At 44.7% G+C, this 16,209-nt stretch overlaps 1 protein-coding gene across 2 annotated transcripts in view; it reads right to left on the minus strand.

The window, feature by feature from the left end:
* The window catches only part of PPP2R2B (protein phosphatase 2 regulatory subunit Bbeta), a 47,175-nt gene extending 33,390 nt beyond the window's left edge, over window positions 1-13,785 (minus strand). Inside the window, exons 1-2 of one of the 2 annotated variants that reach the window (XM_026046168.1) lie at window positions 13,691-13,785; window positions 13,467-13,544 (exon numbers count right to left, since the gene is read on the minus strand). In XM_026046168.1, coding sequence (XP_025901953.1) covers window positions 13,467-13,544; window positions 13,691-13,700 — 88 coding nt within the window. In that variant the 5' untranslated portion in view covers window positions 13,701-13,785. Of the gene's footprint in view, window positions 1-7,740; window positions 7,833-13,466; window positions 13,545-13,690 lie in introns of those variants that run through there. The other variant, XM_026046176.1, reaches the window with a different exon arrangement.
* Between the last annotated feature and the right edge of the window lie 2,424 nt (window positions 13,786-16,209).

Genomic DNA, 16,209 nt, shown 5'->3' on the forward strand with positions numbered 1-16,209 from the left:
CCACCTTACAGGCACCTGCGGGGTAAGCTTGAAAATCGGCTTTAAAAACAGCAAGTGATTAAACATCACGGCCTTCATCTCCCTCTGCGGGTGCCTCCAGAAACTGCCAGCTCAAAGGCTGGGTGGGGAAAAAAAAAAAAAAAAAAAAAAAAGTTCCCCAGGAAAAAAGACAACTCTTGAAGGCCTAAGAAAAAACAGCATGATAGTTATCTCAGGGATGCTCAAGCACATGAATTCCTATACTCTTTAGCAATCTTCCACAGCCAGGGAGCTGTTCATGCAAATACGCTGGGCATTTAATATAGTTTCTAAATACCTTAATTTTAAAGGAAATTCAGCTCCTTGTTCTTTCATTAACCCTGAAGTCTGACAGTATCAGAGATCAAGGAAATAATCACTCTACTTAATGGCAGGTTTCATTATTCTGTATACTTTTTCACTAAAACAGTCTTTAATTTTGATCTAAGAGTCAGCTCCATGCTCGGCCCCCATGCCTTGGCAGCACGCTCACTGCTTAACCTGTCACCAACTGACCAGCGAGCAACACGAACACTCCGTATTGACCAAGTTAAATGAGCTCAATGATCCAAGAGTTAGTCCCAGACTTCACACAGGGCAGAAGCCGGACGGACATTTTTAGCTTGGCCTTTGTCAAGCACTGCTACCGAATATGGACCATGGGAACCCCGGGCAGGTGTGTGCCGGGCACTGGTCCGTGAGTGCAGGGAGCCGATGAAGCTCCGGTGTCGGACGCGGAGCCACGGGGGGTTCGAGGAGCTCCACAGCAGCCCAGGGGCGGCCGGTGTGTGGGGCAGGAGCCGCTTGCGCGGCACCGACCCAGCCGGCCGCAGCTCTGGCGCTCTCTCCGCACGCCCGGGCTGATGCCGCTGCAGCGGATCCCCTCGGCAGACCCCTCCTCTGGATGCCCGCGTCCCGGCGGACGAGCCCGCGGGCTGGCGCGGCTCCCGTGCAGGACAAGGGCTCGCTGTGCGGGGCGGGCGGGACGGCGGCGCCTGGCACCCCGCGCCCCGCTCACCATCGCTCACAATCGGCGCCTGTGCCCTGTGCCGCCGCAGCTGCCGCGTGCCCCGCGCTGCCCCAAGGCCGCCACAGGAGCCTCTATTGCCAAATACTTAATATTTGCCCTATTGATTCTTTACACTGCCTTTCCTTTCTCCCGCGCAGCTCTGGTGCGATACAGTCCTATCCGTGCAAGGGATGCTGCGCAGCCCCGCGCACGGCGAGCAGCCCCGCGCCGCACACCGGCCCTGCTCCACGCGGCGCTGCCCGGCACGTCCAGCAGAGCCGCCCCAGCCCGTCAGGGACCCCCAGGGCTCCTCGGGGCCTCGGCCCCCGCGCAGCTCCTCCGAGGGCATCCGGCCACGTGCGGCGAGAGGCGCTCTGTGCACACCGAGCGTGTCCGGCTGCATCCGTGCTGGAACTGCTGGTGATGGGGATGGGCCTTAACTAACATTACCCTGGAGCTTAGCACYGAAAGGCCTACTGCAGAGCCCATGTCTCCCAGAGGAAAAAAACATGGTGAAAATGACCATAGTTTAGTCTTATTTTAAACTTCCCAAGAGACCRGGGAGAAGAAGCTCTGTTTTACAAAGTATTTTTAAATATCAGCAAAAAAACAAGATTTTGAGACAAATTTCGCTATTGGCTCTACTAGTAAGTCACAAGCCACRCAACTTGCTCTGCTAGCTCTAATTGCCTTTGATTATGCAATTTTACCTCCCTAAATGAGCAGCAAACCCATCAAGGACGAGTTACACATTTCTCCCAAGAGATTTCCTCACAGCTTTATAGAGTCCATTTCTCCCGCTGCTCCGTCGGAGCAGACGCTGAGAACTGCTCCTGCGGTGCCGGTGCCGCCCGGGACACGCAAGGCGGACAAGGCGCCGTCGGGCTGCAGGCCCCGGCCGGGGTCACGGGCTGCAGAGCGGGCAGCGAGAATCCCTCGGACCTCGTCGGTCAGGAACAGGCAAGCGCGTCCCGCGAGGAGAGCCCGGCGCTAGAGCCCTTCCCAGCACCGMCACTGTCCCCTGAGGCGCCTCGGGCAGGAACCCCTCAAGGTTCTGGCTGCATCTGCTGCTTCCCAAGCCCGTCATCAACACAAGGCTGGACCAAGAGACCTCCGAGCTCTTATCAGCCCTTTCCTCATGTATCATCTCCCCACTGCACATTTCCACGTTAACTTCAATAATTATCTCTTAATACCATCACTTGAATCTTGAGGGAAGCAACACAGCAGGGTATTTTTCTGCAGCGTATCTCCTCGCATTCAAAATCTCAGGCTGATTTATTCATTCATTTCTTGCTAAATTCGATGTGTCTGGAGACCAGCTGGATAGCAGTAAGACTCCAAACCAACCCAGCATGGACAGAAGTCTTGTCTAAGCAGCACTGCAGTGCACCAGTGCTACCAGTATAGCTCATCCTGCTGGACAGCCTCCAAACCCGGCTTCTGCAGCCACGGTCCCACCGCAGACAGGCGTCAGGACAAAGCGCTGAGCAGCATCCCCAGAACAGCCCGTGTCTGCAGCAGAAGTGCCCGATCCAGCTCCGGGAGGGCAGCGCGTGCAGCCACGACAGTGACCAACAGGGATGGCCAGGGCGTTGGCCGGGACTCCACCACAGCTGCAGAGCAAACCCTTTGCTTCCCGTTTCTGCAGCTCTGTTTGCGGCTCTCCCTGCACTCCCACGCTGCTCTCTGTTCTCCCTGCATTTTGCCTCCATTTCTCCTCTAACATCTGCATTGGACAGCAGCAGGTTAAGCACGGCAGGGTTCAAAATCCTTCGTTACCAGCAGCCACCCTTCCTCTTGTTGCATTGTACAGCAAGGCCTGCAGCACTCGGCACGCATGGTCTCGGCCTTGAGTACATTGGACACTTTCTGCAGGAGATTCACCTTTTATTTCTACTCCTGTTATTCCCAGCCAGATAGAAATTTATCCACAGTGCAGCATGAAGTATTTTTCCTCCCGTAAGAAGGAAAACTGGTCAGCATTAAAATCCCACACTAACAATTGCAGACTTTGTGCTTGGCTCTGGTTATAGAGGCAGTGCTTTATGAACAGTGCAACTTCATGAGCAACTTGCTTTAGTCACTCGAAGTTACTTACATGACTAGGGAACATGTATGCAAGAGTTATTAAATCATACCAGACTCTTGTAAATTCTTTAAATGAAGAGATACTGGGGCTTGCTGATGCTGAACAAACACTCATTTTATGGTTTGTACAAACCCTGCTTCATCTTATTTACAGAACTGACCCCAAAATCTTGTTCCCAACCTGAACTATATTCAGTGGACACTTTTTGGGGAGGGTGGTCTACAGTCCCGACTACGAAAATCTACTTTGTAAAGTATCTGGGAAATATAAAATATTACAGAAGTGTCAAGGTTTATGACACCGATGCAATAATTACAGTCAACAGAATCAATAGTTACCGATATTTCATTATCAAAAAGCTTTTCTGACCTATTTTCACGCTATTTCCACTTTGGAAAATTCACAATAAATACTAGGCTCTCCTCCATAAAAATATCTATATTATTCTTATGAAAATAAAGTCATATACTGACAAGTACATTTATTACTTACAATTTCTTTGGCTTGCAAGCACTTAGAGGCCTGGAGCACCTTACAAAAGAGTACAAATGCACTGCAGCCTTATTGGTACCTCAGATAAAGCAGAGTAATCAGATTTGCTACTTTCTGTCTTTTGAAAGCAGATATATTCTAATCCACAGGCACTGTCCATGCAATTCCRTAACCCCCTGCCATGGCAAACAGCAGCAATGCACTGATCAGGAGCTGCAGCTGCCAACTGTCCCCAACACGCAACAGGAAGCAAGCACCTCGAAACCCCAAAGCCAAAGTGTACAAAGGAAAGCAAAGTCAATCAAAAAACTAATTTGTAAATCACCAAGCCGCAATTGCAATCAGCAGCTATAAAAAGAAAATGAGGGAGAGTGCACAAGTTTAATGAATGTAGCATTCATTTCTTATGAATAACCTATTTCTAGGTCATTTCTTACCATTTCTTTTGAACTCAGGTTGGAATTAGTAGTTTTTTGTTTTATTTTGAAATATACCACTAAATAGGCTCTCCTGAATGAGTTTTCATTTTTGCATCCAAATTTTTTTGCATTGCTGTATCAAACATATGTCATTTCAGGCATTATTGTCTGTAACTATAAGAAATACAGCATCGATACCTCAGAAGTAAGATTAGACACTTGAAAGTCTTCCATACTAAATATTAATATTTAAGTAATTCTTATTAACAGCAAAGTTGGTAACCTGAAAGTAAATATATTTCTGTTGCTTGCAGATTCACATCTATTGTGCAGAAAACATAGACTTGATGAGAAGAATGTCCACACACTGGTTGGTATGAAATACAAAGTGATTTAAGACTTCTGATCCAACTTAAGTCAAATGCCAATCAAATTTGAAAAAAGAATCAGAAGCTACAGAAAATATATTCATGGCGTTAGCCTGATTTTCAAATGAATAATGCAAGAAAAGATTCCCTAGAAACACTACAAGATTTTTAAAGATAGAAGTGCTGCACGCCTAAATGCCAACTGAAGTATCCAAAAGAATTAATACTTCCATGACCCAGTCAACCTTTCAAAACTTTCCTCAGAGAACTGGAGGAAAAAAAAAAAAAAAAAAAAAAAACACCATATTTCTGTTCAGCTAAATTCTAGAACAAAAACATATCTATGACTAAAAGGTGGGTGACTGCATGACCTCAGAGAACTCACTTCCCTTCTTTGTGCTTATTTCCTCATCTGCAGAAAAGGATATTGTTTTTGTAATTCAAAGGCTTTTTTTCCTGAAGGTTACCTAAATGGGGATTGCAATGATCTCAGATATCCTTGAGACAAACAGCTGCCGAAASGCAAAATCCTTGTGCTAAGATTCCCACTTTGTTGTTTTTGATCAGTGTTGTTCTATTTATTCTGAAATTCGTAAATTTTGTAAACACACAGTTGAAGCCAATGAGCTGCTGCAGCCTACCCTGAGCTTTAAGCAATAGTAACCGATAGTAACTTAAGTACTTAAGGTAGGTGCTGACACGTTCAGTCCCTTTGTCACTGAGCCCTCCTCGCAGGATGTGAACCATCAACAGCTCATAGTGCATATTCTGGGATCAAATCGCTGTTCGGATACATTTTCAATGAAAACACCACTGCAAGAACASGGCAAATGAAAGTGCTGTTTTTTCACCTTATCTAATGTCGCAATAAATGTTTTTCTTCGGCAATATTCCTCACTCAAATACTGTGAGCAGTAGAAATTGAGCCAAGAAAGAGAGAGAAGAACAGTAGACTCAAAGTGAGCCCAGCTCCTCTTTAGCCACTCTCACTTCTGATGCATTACACAGTCGTTTAAACTCTCCAGACCTTAGTTCCACCCTGAATTAACAATATGCACCTGGTAATTGGCAGAGTAGTTCTGTACATCTATTTTTAATGTATTTTTTGTAATGGAAAAGAATAAATAGAACAGCAGTGCAGTACTCTTTCTCAAATTCAACTTTTTTCCTCAGGAGTCTCATAGAACTCCCCTAAAACAGGAAGATCTGCTTTTCAATTGAATTACTTATTCTAATTAAAAAAATAAAATAAAAAAAAACTTATTCAGAATATCTTAGACAGCAGTGCCTTTGGACAAAGTCAAAATGAAAACAAAAGAAAACTTCAAAAAAATGTATTTTTCAAAGACAAAACTCCAGATTTAGCCTGGGTTGTTTTAAGCAGATAAAGTTATCCCAATAGATTTCAGAGGCGGAAAAAGAATGAAAAACCAAAAACTGTCCATAACCTCCACTTGAACCAAGCCTACATCGCAGCAGATGATGACACTCCAGGCTAAATTAACGCGTTAGAGTCCTTCAGGGTTGAGCCCTTCATGCTGTGCCTAGAGCTCTACAGCTTTCCTGGTGACGCGATGGGGAAGAAGCCAGGAAAGTAGTTGTTTTCCTTATTAAGGAATCATCAGATGGTTACAGTTTTATTCCAGAATTTTCCATGTGTTCTTTGCTCACATTACTTATTATGGCATTTTTACCACTTCTTCTTGCTTTGCTCTTACAGTGTTTCACTCAAGCAACTCTTCTGGATTCCTCTTTTGCCTATGCTAATTCAGAACCAGTACAGGTAAGAATAAAAAAGATTTCTACGTAGGAGGTGCAACTTGATCTTGGTGTTTAAAGAGAACAAATCCAAAACCAGATGGGTCAAACGGAATTCTCACATTCGGCTCCATCCACTTTTTCCCCCCAGTTTTGAGGAGCCTCAATAACCATTGAGGCCAGGGGCACCTCTCAATGGCTGCTCACTGCTGAGCAAGCTCCCTGCAAAGGGGCTCCCCGCGTTCCTCTTGCTCACCTTGGTCCACGCAGAACCCTGAGATGCTCAAACTGGGGCTACTAGTCTGTTTTGGTGTACAGAGGACTACTATTTAGAAAAAGCACCGCTGAAAACTCTTTAGGACCAAAACTCAAACCCCTGCAAGCCCTGTCCGTTCGCTGTATCACTGTGGCCGTTCCATTGATGCTAAAGATCCCCTGGACTGACTTCTAAAGTAAATCCAACGGTCAGGTCAGCAGCGCAGCCCCTCTCCCTGCAGCTCCAGTGGGACTGGGCGCTGGACACTGACCGAACCCAGCCGGGCAGCGGAGGGGAGTGCAGCCCGGCGCAGCTCTGCACGCGCAAACACGTCACAGGGCGCRAGCGAGCGACCCCATAACAACAACGTTGGCAACGCTGGCCCCTTCCCTTGTGCAACTTAGAGCGGAGCTTGGCCTCTCATTTCCTCTTGGTACCACGGGTGTGAGCAGAGCCATGTTTTGTCAAACCAGTAGGTTTACCTCCGAAACCGAACGCGCTTCGGGTGCACCAGAAGCAGTGCTGCAACTCCAAACAGGAAAGTAATGACCGTGCGAGATTCTGATGCTGCTGAGCTGTCTGAAATGACTGGAGATGATTCACAGAACTGTCGGCTAGTTCACACCTAGCAAACACGCACAGCTCTATCAGACAGGATCACAAATCAGCACRGAAGAGCATTCTGTGTGGAAGAAGTCTGAGTGAAGCCTCGCTAAATTCCAGACACGATCCTTTGCATTCCTGCCCATTAAATGCAAAGTTCAAACCCTGTTAAGAACGTTTCATTTCTCCAAATCGCTGCAGAACTATTTCTGCAGACTCCTGAACAGCCTTTACTGAATGGAGAAAAGCGCAGATACCCAAATGCAAGAACTACGAGATCTTTTTCATTTTTCTAGGGGAAACACAAGTTAACTAAATGTTATGATTAAAAATTGCATAAAGCTGTAAAGTGTGCAGTACAATAACTAGAAAGTCTTCCTTAAAGCTAGTCTTGCTGCTTGCATCTCGTGCAAACTTGATAGCAAAACAAGGAGCATTTACGCAAATAAACACAATCATTTTCTGCTGAGTGTTCAGATGCCTTCCCAACATTTTTTCCGGCGTTTTAGCCGTCTCCTGCGAGAAGCGATGACGCCGCGGCAGCTTCCCGCTGCTTYCCGCGGGGAGGCCGGCTGCGGCCGCCCGGGAGGTTTCTGGGGCGAGCGCGCGGCGGTGCCGGGTCGGGTCGTGCCGTACGGGGCCGGGCCGGACCGGGCCGTGCCGTGCCACGCACGGCGATGGCAGCCACGCTCAGGCAAGCGGCGCCCCCCCCCCCCCCCCGGTACCTTCTGCGTGGCAGCTGGAGGACAGGATGGTGCTGGGCGGTCTGAAGATGTAAGGCAGATAGCGTGAGAAGCATTTCATCTTCCAGAAAATGGTAAAAAAAAAAAAAAAATGACGGGGGGAAACATAAAAAATAAAAAAGCTAAAGAAAAAAATATATATGTAAAAAATTAAAACCGCAGCAGAGGCGGCTCAATCCATGAGGGCGTTTCGGGCGCAGGGGCGGCCGCGGGGCCGGCCGAGGGGGCAGCGCGGCCGGGGGCGGCGGGCCCCATGTCCGGGCCGCAGTGGGCCCCGCGCAGGGCGCCCGCACCGGTACCGGCACCGATACCGGCTCCGCTCCGCTCCGCGCGCGGGCTCGGCTCGGCTCGCGGTGCCGCCCCGGATGCCCCGCCGGGCGGGACGGGGCGCGGGCGGCTCCCCGGCGGGGGCGGGAGCGAAGGGGAAGCCCCGCGGTCCCCGCGCGCACGGAGCGCGTTCCTGGGCCGAACCGGGCCGGGCCGGGCCGGGCCGGGCCGCTCAGACCCCCTGCCCGGGTGAGCACAGACCTACCTGCCCAGAGCCCTCTGCTCCCTCCCCTGAGGGCTCCCGTTTAGGGTCGGATTTTCTCATAGCTGAGTGCAACCAAACTCTGCCTGCTCAGCATGAAAAATATACTTAAAAATACTAAAAAAAMCCCCCACTATCTTGAGAGGGAAGCTGGAAAAAAATTCTTAATGTGGGGTCAAGTTGCTCCTGTTCAGTTCGCTTGTTTTCCTGCTGTTTAATTGCCTAATGGATAAGCCCTTCCTTTGCAACCAAATCACTTACAGCTGTTGCCTTTGCGAGGCTCTGGGCTACTCCTCACTTTGGGTTGCTAACTTGGCTGGGGCATTTCTGGTTTTTCTGATTGGCAGATGTAATCATGACTGCATTTATCCCAGCAASGCGCAGCACCTGTGTCAGTAGGAGGGCGAAAAGCTTTTCATTTCACTTTAGTCTGCTTCTCTTTATTCAAAATGTCCTCGCTAGACTCTGAAAACCAAACAGAACACTCCTGGCCAAGCCTTCCTGCTCTRAGGTGACAGCTCACTGTGGCTGTGTGACACAAGTGATGGCCGATGTTTAAATACTCCTGTGTATCTCTGGCCCATGCCTGGAGACAAGAAGTGAACGGAAGAGCCTAGATTTTGTAAAGCACTTTTCATTCCAAGTCACTCTATAAGTTCATTTATGACTCACACTGTAAGATTATTTAACACAGCAGTCTGGAAATTTAAGCCACTATCTCTGAAGAAAACACAGCTGTTTCACTGCACCCAGACACTAGAATCAGGTGCTTTTGAGAAAGGGATGAATGGACTCTCCAGGTGAAAGGGCAGGGGAGAGTTAGGTGTGTAATTAACCACATCACAGATGTGAAACTGCAATTACATACTTGTATGATCAGAGAGGCYCCATTTTCATAAAGCCCTGCCACAAACCGTGGGAAAGGCCCTGAATGCCCAAGCAGTTGTATGGTGATTCTGGAGTCAGGATCATTTCAGAAAAAGGCTGCCTATAATTTAGGTGAGCCAAGAATGGTTCTAGGGAAACTGTTCACCTCTGCAAAGTAAAAAATGAATGGATCACTATTTCCATTCCAGCACGCGGCTTACGGTCTACGTGTTGGACACGTGTCACCCAAATGGGACGTGCTCATTCTGGTCACCTGAGGAYGATGGAGCCCCAGAAGCAGTCTTTGATTCTGCACGAAATACCATTAACTAGAAGCATCGAATGAACCTAAGAGGGAGCAAAAGGAGAYGCGTTACAGCTAGTTAAGCTGTGGGATTCCTCCTCACAAGAGGCACTTTGAAAGACTACATAGGTAGAAAGAGCAGTTCAAAACAAGCTCAAAGACTCACTGAGCAAAATGAAARCCAGATACCATTTGGGGTTTGGGAAGTGCCTGAGTCATAATTTGCAGGAGACTGGCAGACTGTCTGGGGGTGTATAATAGTATCTATGCATTATGCTGTCTCCAGAATGACCATCGCTGCAGGCAGGAGGCTGGCCTACACGGACCTTTCTTCTCAAATAGCTCTTCTTGTATTTTCACATTTAATAGCATGTACGGTATGAAAATATAATATAGTTCCTGAGCTTGATATGCAAAAATAAAAATTACCTTTGCAAACTTATTTTAGATGTTCCATTATTTTTGCCTAGTACAGTTGCTGTAAAGGTCTCCTTCCCAAAAAGATAAAAGCTAAAAATCCTGCCATGAGACCATACAGATCATTTGGCCTGTCAGGAGCAGGATACAAGACGGGGCAAGAACCTGAACCTGTTTCCCTTTTTCTTTTTGGCTACTGCCCACATGCATTTTGTTTCCTTCTCCACTCTAGAGAATCCTTTGACTTYGCACTCCTCTCTAGTGCCCAATTCTAAACACAGAGCTAAACTTTGCACTTAGAGAGCAGGGAGCATCGAGATTAATGTGCACACATAGCCAGCTATGTCTGTTTGGGAAATACTGCAGAATCAATGCTAGAATAAACGGTTCAAGTCAGATCTATCAGAAGCAATTCCCCTTGCAGTTTTAATTTAATTATGGGGAACTCTGGGCTCCCTCTCCCCCTTTCACTAGTTCCTGTCAGGGGCATCGCTCAGCTGTGAGGGCCAGAGGAGTAAGTTACACGTTTCACAGGACAACAGCAGGAAACTCCTCCTCTGCTTGAGTATGGTCTTTCTTCATTGAAGTAACTCCAGCAAATGGCCGGTAAAATTGGGAAATAACAAGTTTCTAGAAGGAGATGAAATAGCAGGCCTTCACTAGCTGATTATTATATATTTTTCACCTTCTTTGTTTAACCTTTTCAGCCACAAATTCTAGGTCTAGAATGGCACAGCACCAGACTGCAGGAATRCCTGCACTAGACTGAGTCAGGTATCAATGCACGTGACCAAGGTGCCGGTGGAAGGAGGATGTGGACCATGCCTTGACTTCTGCCCGTGTCCTCTGCACGCCTCAGTTCCAGTGCCAATAGAGAAATCCTCCTGTACCATGCTCTTTTCTACTCCTGCAAAGTTATGCTCAGAATATYACCTGCAATTTTCCTGACAGAGTGGAAGATCAATACCAACAATCAGAATTTATCACTGTTTGAATCTCATTTCTTCAGCTTTGTGAGCTCTGAAATCCCCCATTGGTATTTGATCGATGGTATGGACTAAAGAAGCCCTTTCTAAGAAATTATTTATACCTTTCTATAAATAGAAGATTGTTTTAAACTTGAGAATTGTATAGGAGGAATAGTGATCCAATGAGAAATTAAATGATCTGGGGAAAAAAAAATCAGTCTTGCTGCAGTTTGAAAGGCGGTTTGATAAAGTCACAATCAGTTAATGGTTAAACAGCTTTGACAGTGCTCCATCTCATTTTGTAAAGGTTCTCGTGATGCCAAACATTTGCGATATCCTTGTGGGAGGGCTATCCTTGTGGGAGAGCTGCCACTACAGCTCCAGAGGGAGGCTGTATTTCTTCCTATGACCAAGTCTCTCCTCTTTCTGTGCACTTTTAAGCGTAGCTACATCATCCCCATACTGCCTATGTCGATCTATATAATCTGCTTATCAACACAGATACAAATTACAGAGAGTTAGAGGTTATATGAGCCTCTGAAGCAAATATCATCCACACAGATCCAAGAAGTGACTGGCTTAAGTTCACTCAAGAATTGCTTTGAACAGAAATTCTCTACTTTTAGCTTCTCTAAAAGCTAAAAGTCTTTTGTTACCAGCTTCTCTACTTTTAAAGACGCATCAYGTAGCATATGTAACAGCAACATTCCCTTTCAACGAGCAGTATACAGCTGCATGCATTCCAATAATTAATCACATTTTGTCCATTTGGGATGCTTGAACGCTACCAAGAGTTCTGAAGTCCAGAAAAGTGCCATGAAGACTAATGAACCAATACATTTTGGATAAACTTTGATGAAGGGGAGACACTTGAATGCTGTGAGATAAAAACATATTTATAACTCGTGATTCATGTGTATGTACATCTGTATACACACACATATAGACACATATTCCCATGCAAACACAAAAACAGTGAAGAGCCAGGAGACCAAACCCGTATCTAAAATATTCTCTAAGATTGCTGCGCAATCATGGTAACACCATCTGTTCCTGTTGACAAGATTTTACAGATGGACTTGATTACTTTTTGTTATTTATTTCTGAATATGGCCTTTAAAGTAATATCTCTGAGGCGTTTTTATTCTGTGGCTCCATGCAAAGATTACAGGGGTCTTTTCTGTCCCCACGTCTCTGTATTCCTTTCGCGCTGAGAATCAAATGTGGAAAATAACAGGTTACAGCTATCCGCTGATAACAGGTTACATGGAGAAAGGGTAGGGAAAARAAGAGGCAAAGTACCATTTTATTAGTCCTGGACTGGCAAACAAGTACTCTTGACCATTTAAAATGATCTTCAGATTCTACAGTAAAAGTTCAAATCACTTGGAATCAGTTCCACAAAAAGCATCTTAATATAAAAATGCTGTGGCTTTTGTTACAGTTTTTTTTTCTAGAGATTTAACAAATTGTTAAATATCCTGAATAGCCTTGAGAGRTTATACACAATAACCCTCTCCTGCAAAAGGCATTGCAAGTAACTGCCACTGGAGCAGATAAAATATCAGTGAGCAAGTGTCAGAGAATAACTCAGTTCTAACTCAGCTGCTAACTCAATTCCCTTCTCAGTGTTATAAGACTTTGCTTTTAAAGTAAGCCTCGTGTTTCAGGAAATACAATAAAACAGAAGAAATACATGCTGTAAACCAACTGAGTTCCTGCATTTATTTCTCGCCTACGAAGCCATTTGTCTGGAGCAATGCAATGCTCCTAGCAGTGCCTACCCACTGGTGTCCGGCTGCAAACATAGAGTGAGTTCTGCCACTGCAGTTAAGACTTACAGTAGGGGAAAGGAAGATGAAAGTGGGAAATAAGAGTAAGAAAATTACCATTAAAAAGCTAAAAATAGAAGAATCAATGTGGGAGGAACAGGACTGAAAGAATACTTTGAACTTCAAGGTCAAGAAAATTAAATATATTTCTTTTTGATTGACCATGCTTTTCAGTCAAAACGTCAGCCAAATACGGAATGGGTGTACTTGCAGGGAGAGAAGCGCCAAGTCATTCAGAAGCACAAATCACCCCAAAAGCTACTGTATGTGCTCATAAATCCTCAGTCTGCCTGTTCGAGGCAGTTCCTTACACACAGATACATATTTGTGTAAGTCTATACACTGCAAATTACTGTAGCTCCAGATATAAGAATGAGCAGTATTTTAAAACTTGTGTTAATAGCTCTGCTATCAGAAACACAGCCCTGAAACCCCRAAACACGAGCTGATTCCAGCAAAGGATATTAAAGTGGAAGAGGTGGTCTTGTAATTCCCCGAAATGCTTATGTAAATAAAAGCTGAAAATAGAAGGAAATGTATTTCAAGGTTCTTGATATGCTTAAGACATAATGCCTTCAAATTAATATTCTGGAAGCTAATTTTAGTGACTTATGTTTTCAAATATGTAAATACGTGAGCAAAAGCAGAAAAGAAGTGTAACTCACCTCTGCCAGCAGTTGTTTCACCCAACACCACGTGAGCAACCCCCTCCACACATATATTAGGCAAAGAGTATGATTAACAAATCAATTATCTTTGATTAAAGCAACAAAAGAAAAAAATAAACGTACCTTCGGTCACCCCAATGTCAATAGTTCCTTTCACTTGACTAAAGCACCACAGCACATCCTGCATGAGGTTCCCCAATCCTGCCAGAAGAACACATGCGGAGAGAAGRCACGCTCACCCTTCTGCACAGCTAGCCCGTCGTGGAGCACACACACACACACACAGGCATGTGCAAAGTGGCACACCAGCACCTGCTGTCCCTGCACGGAGGGAGATGTTTGCTCACCTGGTATCATTCTTCCACAGAGAGTGCACAGCTAGCACTGCAAATCTGCAAGCATGACGCCCGTGCTATGAATCGCCCGTCTGTCTGTTCTCTGTACCATGGCAGGGCTATTTCCAAGCCGGCGCAATTGGAGTCAGTCCCCTCCACATCACTGGCAGCACCACGCCAGAGTCAGGAGGCCCTGTAGTCACGGGCTTTTTCACAGCCTCTCCTCCTCAGAATACTAATGCTCCGAATCATTCCCGTCATCCAAGCAGAGACACAAAGAGTTACAACAACAACAACAACAACAACATTCTTCCCACATTATGGCCAGCGTGGTTGTGAACTGCTTGGCAATGGTCTGCAGCAGAATAAAACTGCAGCACAACAGCACTATCAACATTTTCCTGGAATCTGAAGTGCATGGTATGTGTTTTAAAAGAATACTACAGGCATTTCTATTATTAGGCATATTTAGTAAACTGCATCTCTSTAAACTGTTCTTGCTGCTCTAGCGATACTTTCTGTCAAGACACTGAGAGAAACTGGGATTTTAACTACTKCTGCTCATTTTCTTGACAGCTCAGCAATTTTTTCCTTTCTGTAATGCAGGCTTCACTGTAGCACAAAAAATACAGCGCCTCAAAGGACAACCTTCTTCCTTTTAACATGTATTTTATCTCAAAGCACTTTTCAAACATGGAAAAAGCAGCACAATGGAGTTACGAGAGAAGGAAATACCCTTTTACACAMAGGTGAAATGTGGCACAGAAAAGTCAAGTGTTTCACAGCGCGGAAGCATGATCTTAAACTCAATCAGGAGATCATGCTATTTTCAAACTCCTTTTTTTTCTTACGAAAGAAAAACATGGGATTGATAAACAGATAACATGGAGATAGAACTGAGCTAAGCAAACTAACTCGTAGCCTAGCCATGTCCTTGTGAGATTTCAGCCCCAACAGAACTATGCTGAGGAAATAACTTGTTCAACTTTTACAGCCAAAGAAAGAGAAATCCAGGCATGGTTTAATCAAAACTTACATTTAATTTGATCTTCCCATTTTCTCTCACACAGATATGCTTTAGACAACTATCTGTCCATGCATCCATCTGGGTGCTGCTCTGACTTTCCATTTGTTTGTTGTCTTTTGTTTTTTTTTTTTAATTCTATGAAAGCATTAAAATTGAAAATGATGCAAAGATTTGGAAATGCAAAATGAGGGAGGAAATCATAATTTCTTATAACATTTCAAAAGTGCTTTTCCTTATATCATGGCCTTTTTGGCATATTAATACAAGTCAATATATATAAACAGTAAAATAATAATATACATTATAACAGTACATTGAAACTGTAGAATAACTTTTGTCAGAAGATTCAAGCCAAATACAGTGGAAAATGGAGTTTTAAGAGAAATGGAAAAATCTGGAATCCGAAGGTATGAATTAGCCTCATAAGATTCTGAAAAAATATTAACTTTATTTAAATTCATATTTTAACATGACCAAGCAATACACAGAACCATAAAAATGTCATAAAGATGTGAAAAAAATACAAACTTACTAAAAAATGAAACAAAACCTTAATGTTATTGCATAAACTTTAATGCCTCATAAATTCTTCTAACATATTTCAAAAGCAAGTTCATAAGCAACATGCAGGTTGAGAGGAGCAATATCATTATCTCCTTTCCAGAAAACTCTTTTGTGTGGTTATTTACATCCTTTCAGAAAAAAAAGAAAATAATCATCTCCCTGAAAAACTGATTTATGACTTAAAATTCTTCCTCCTATCCTGAAAGTCCAATCAGATCTAACAAGTTTCTGAGAAATGGTATTTTTGTCATTTTCAGTGTTTTCCTATATGCAAGAAGTGACCTGGGAAGGAGCACAGAGACAGTTTGAAACCCTGGGAGGGACAGACCCTGTTTTTGTGGCTGGCTGTTTGCCCAGCTATGGACAGCTGTAATTCAGCATTGTTTGCAGTTCTTGGTTAAGAAAAGCTACACTTGTTTTCCTGAGCATCAGATGAGGCTTTTTCTTCCTGAAACACACACACACACACACACACACACAAAAAGGAGTTTTTAGAGGAATTATTTATAACTCTCAACTTTAACAGCCCACAAAACGGCACCTTTGCCATTGTATGCGCTATAGTAAATGGCTGGGCTGGTATGAATTAAACTAGCCTCCTGCCCATCCACTGTGTAAAGAAGCAGCTGTTTTTTTTAATAAAAAGTCTTTAAGAATAGTTTTAATTTAGATAACAAAGGCAGATAACAAACATGTTTCTGCTTGATTTTTAATCAGCCTTTTAATAGATTTCTACTAGTCATGGCTAAGGCGGTGCTGGTAATGGGTAAGGTACATGGTAAAGGGATGAAAGACCTAGGTCCATACTCAAACTTAGATTTTGGTCTAAGTCCGTCTGGGACCAAAACTTAGACTTTGGTCCATCGCCATGGGGGCGATCGCGGGAACGCCCCGCGCCCATCGCAGCACGTGCCGCGCATGCGCCCTGCCGCGCACCGGA

Source organism: Nothoprocta perdicaria, unplaced genomic scaffold (genome assembly GCF_003342845.1).
Source record: "Nothoprocta perdicaria isolate Ctin4 unplaced genomic scaffold, notPer1 scaffold_107, whole genome shotgun sequence".
In the NCBI taxonomy this organism is placed as follows: domain Eukaryota; kingdom Metazoa; phylum Chordata; class Aves; order Tinamiformes; family Tinamidae; genus Nothoprocta; species Nothoprocta perdicaria.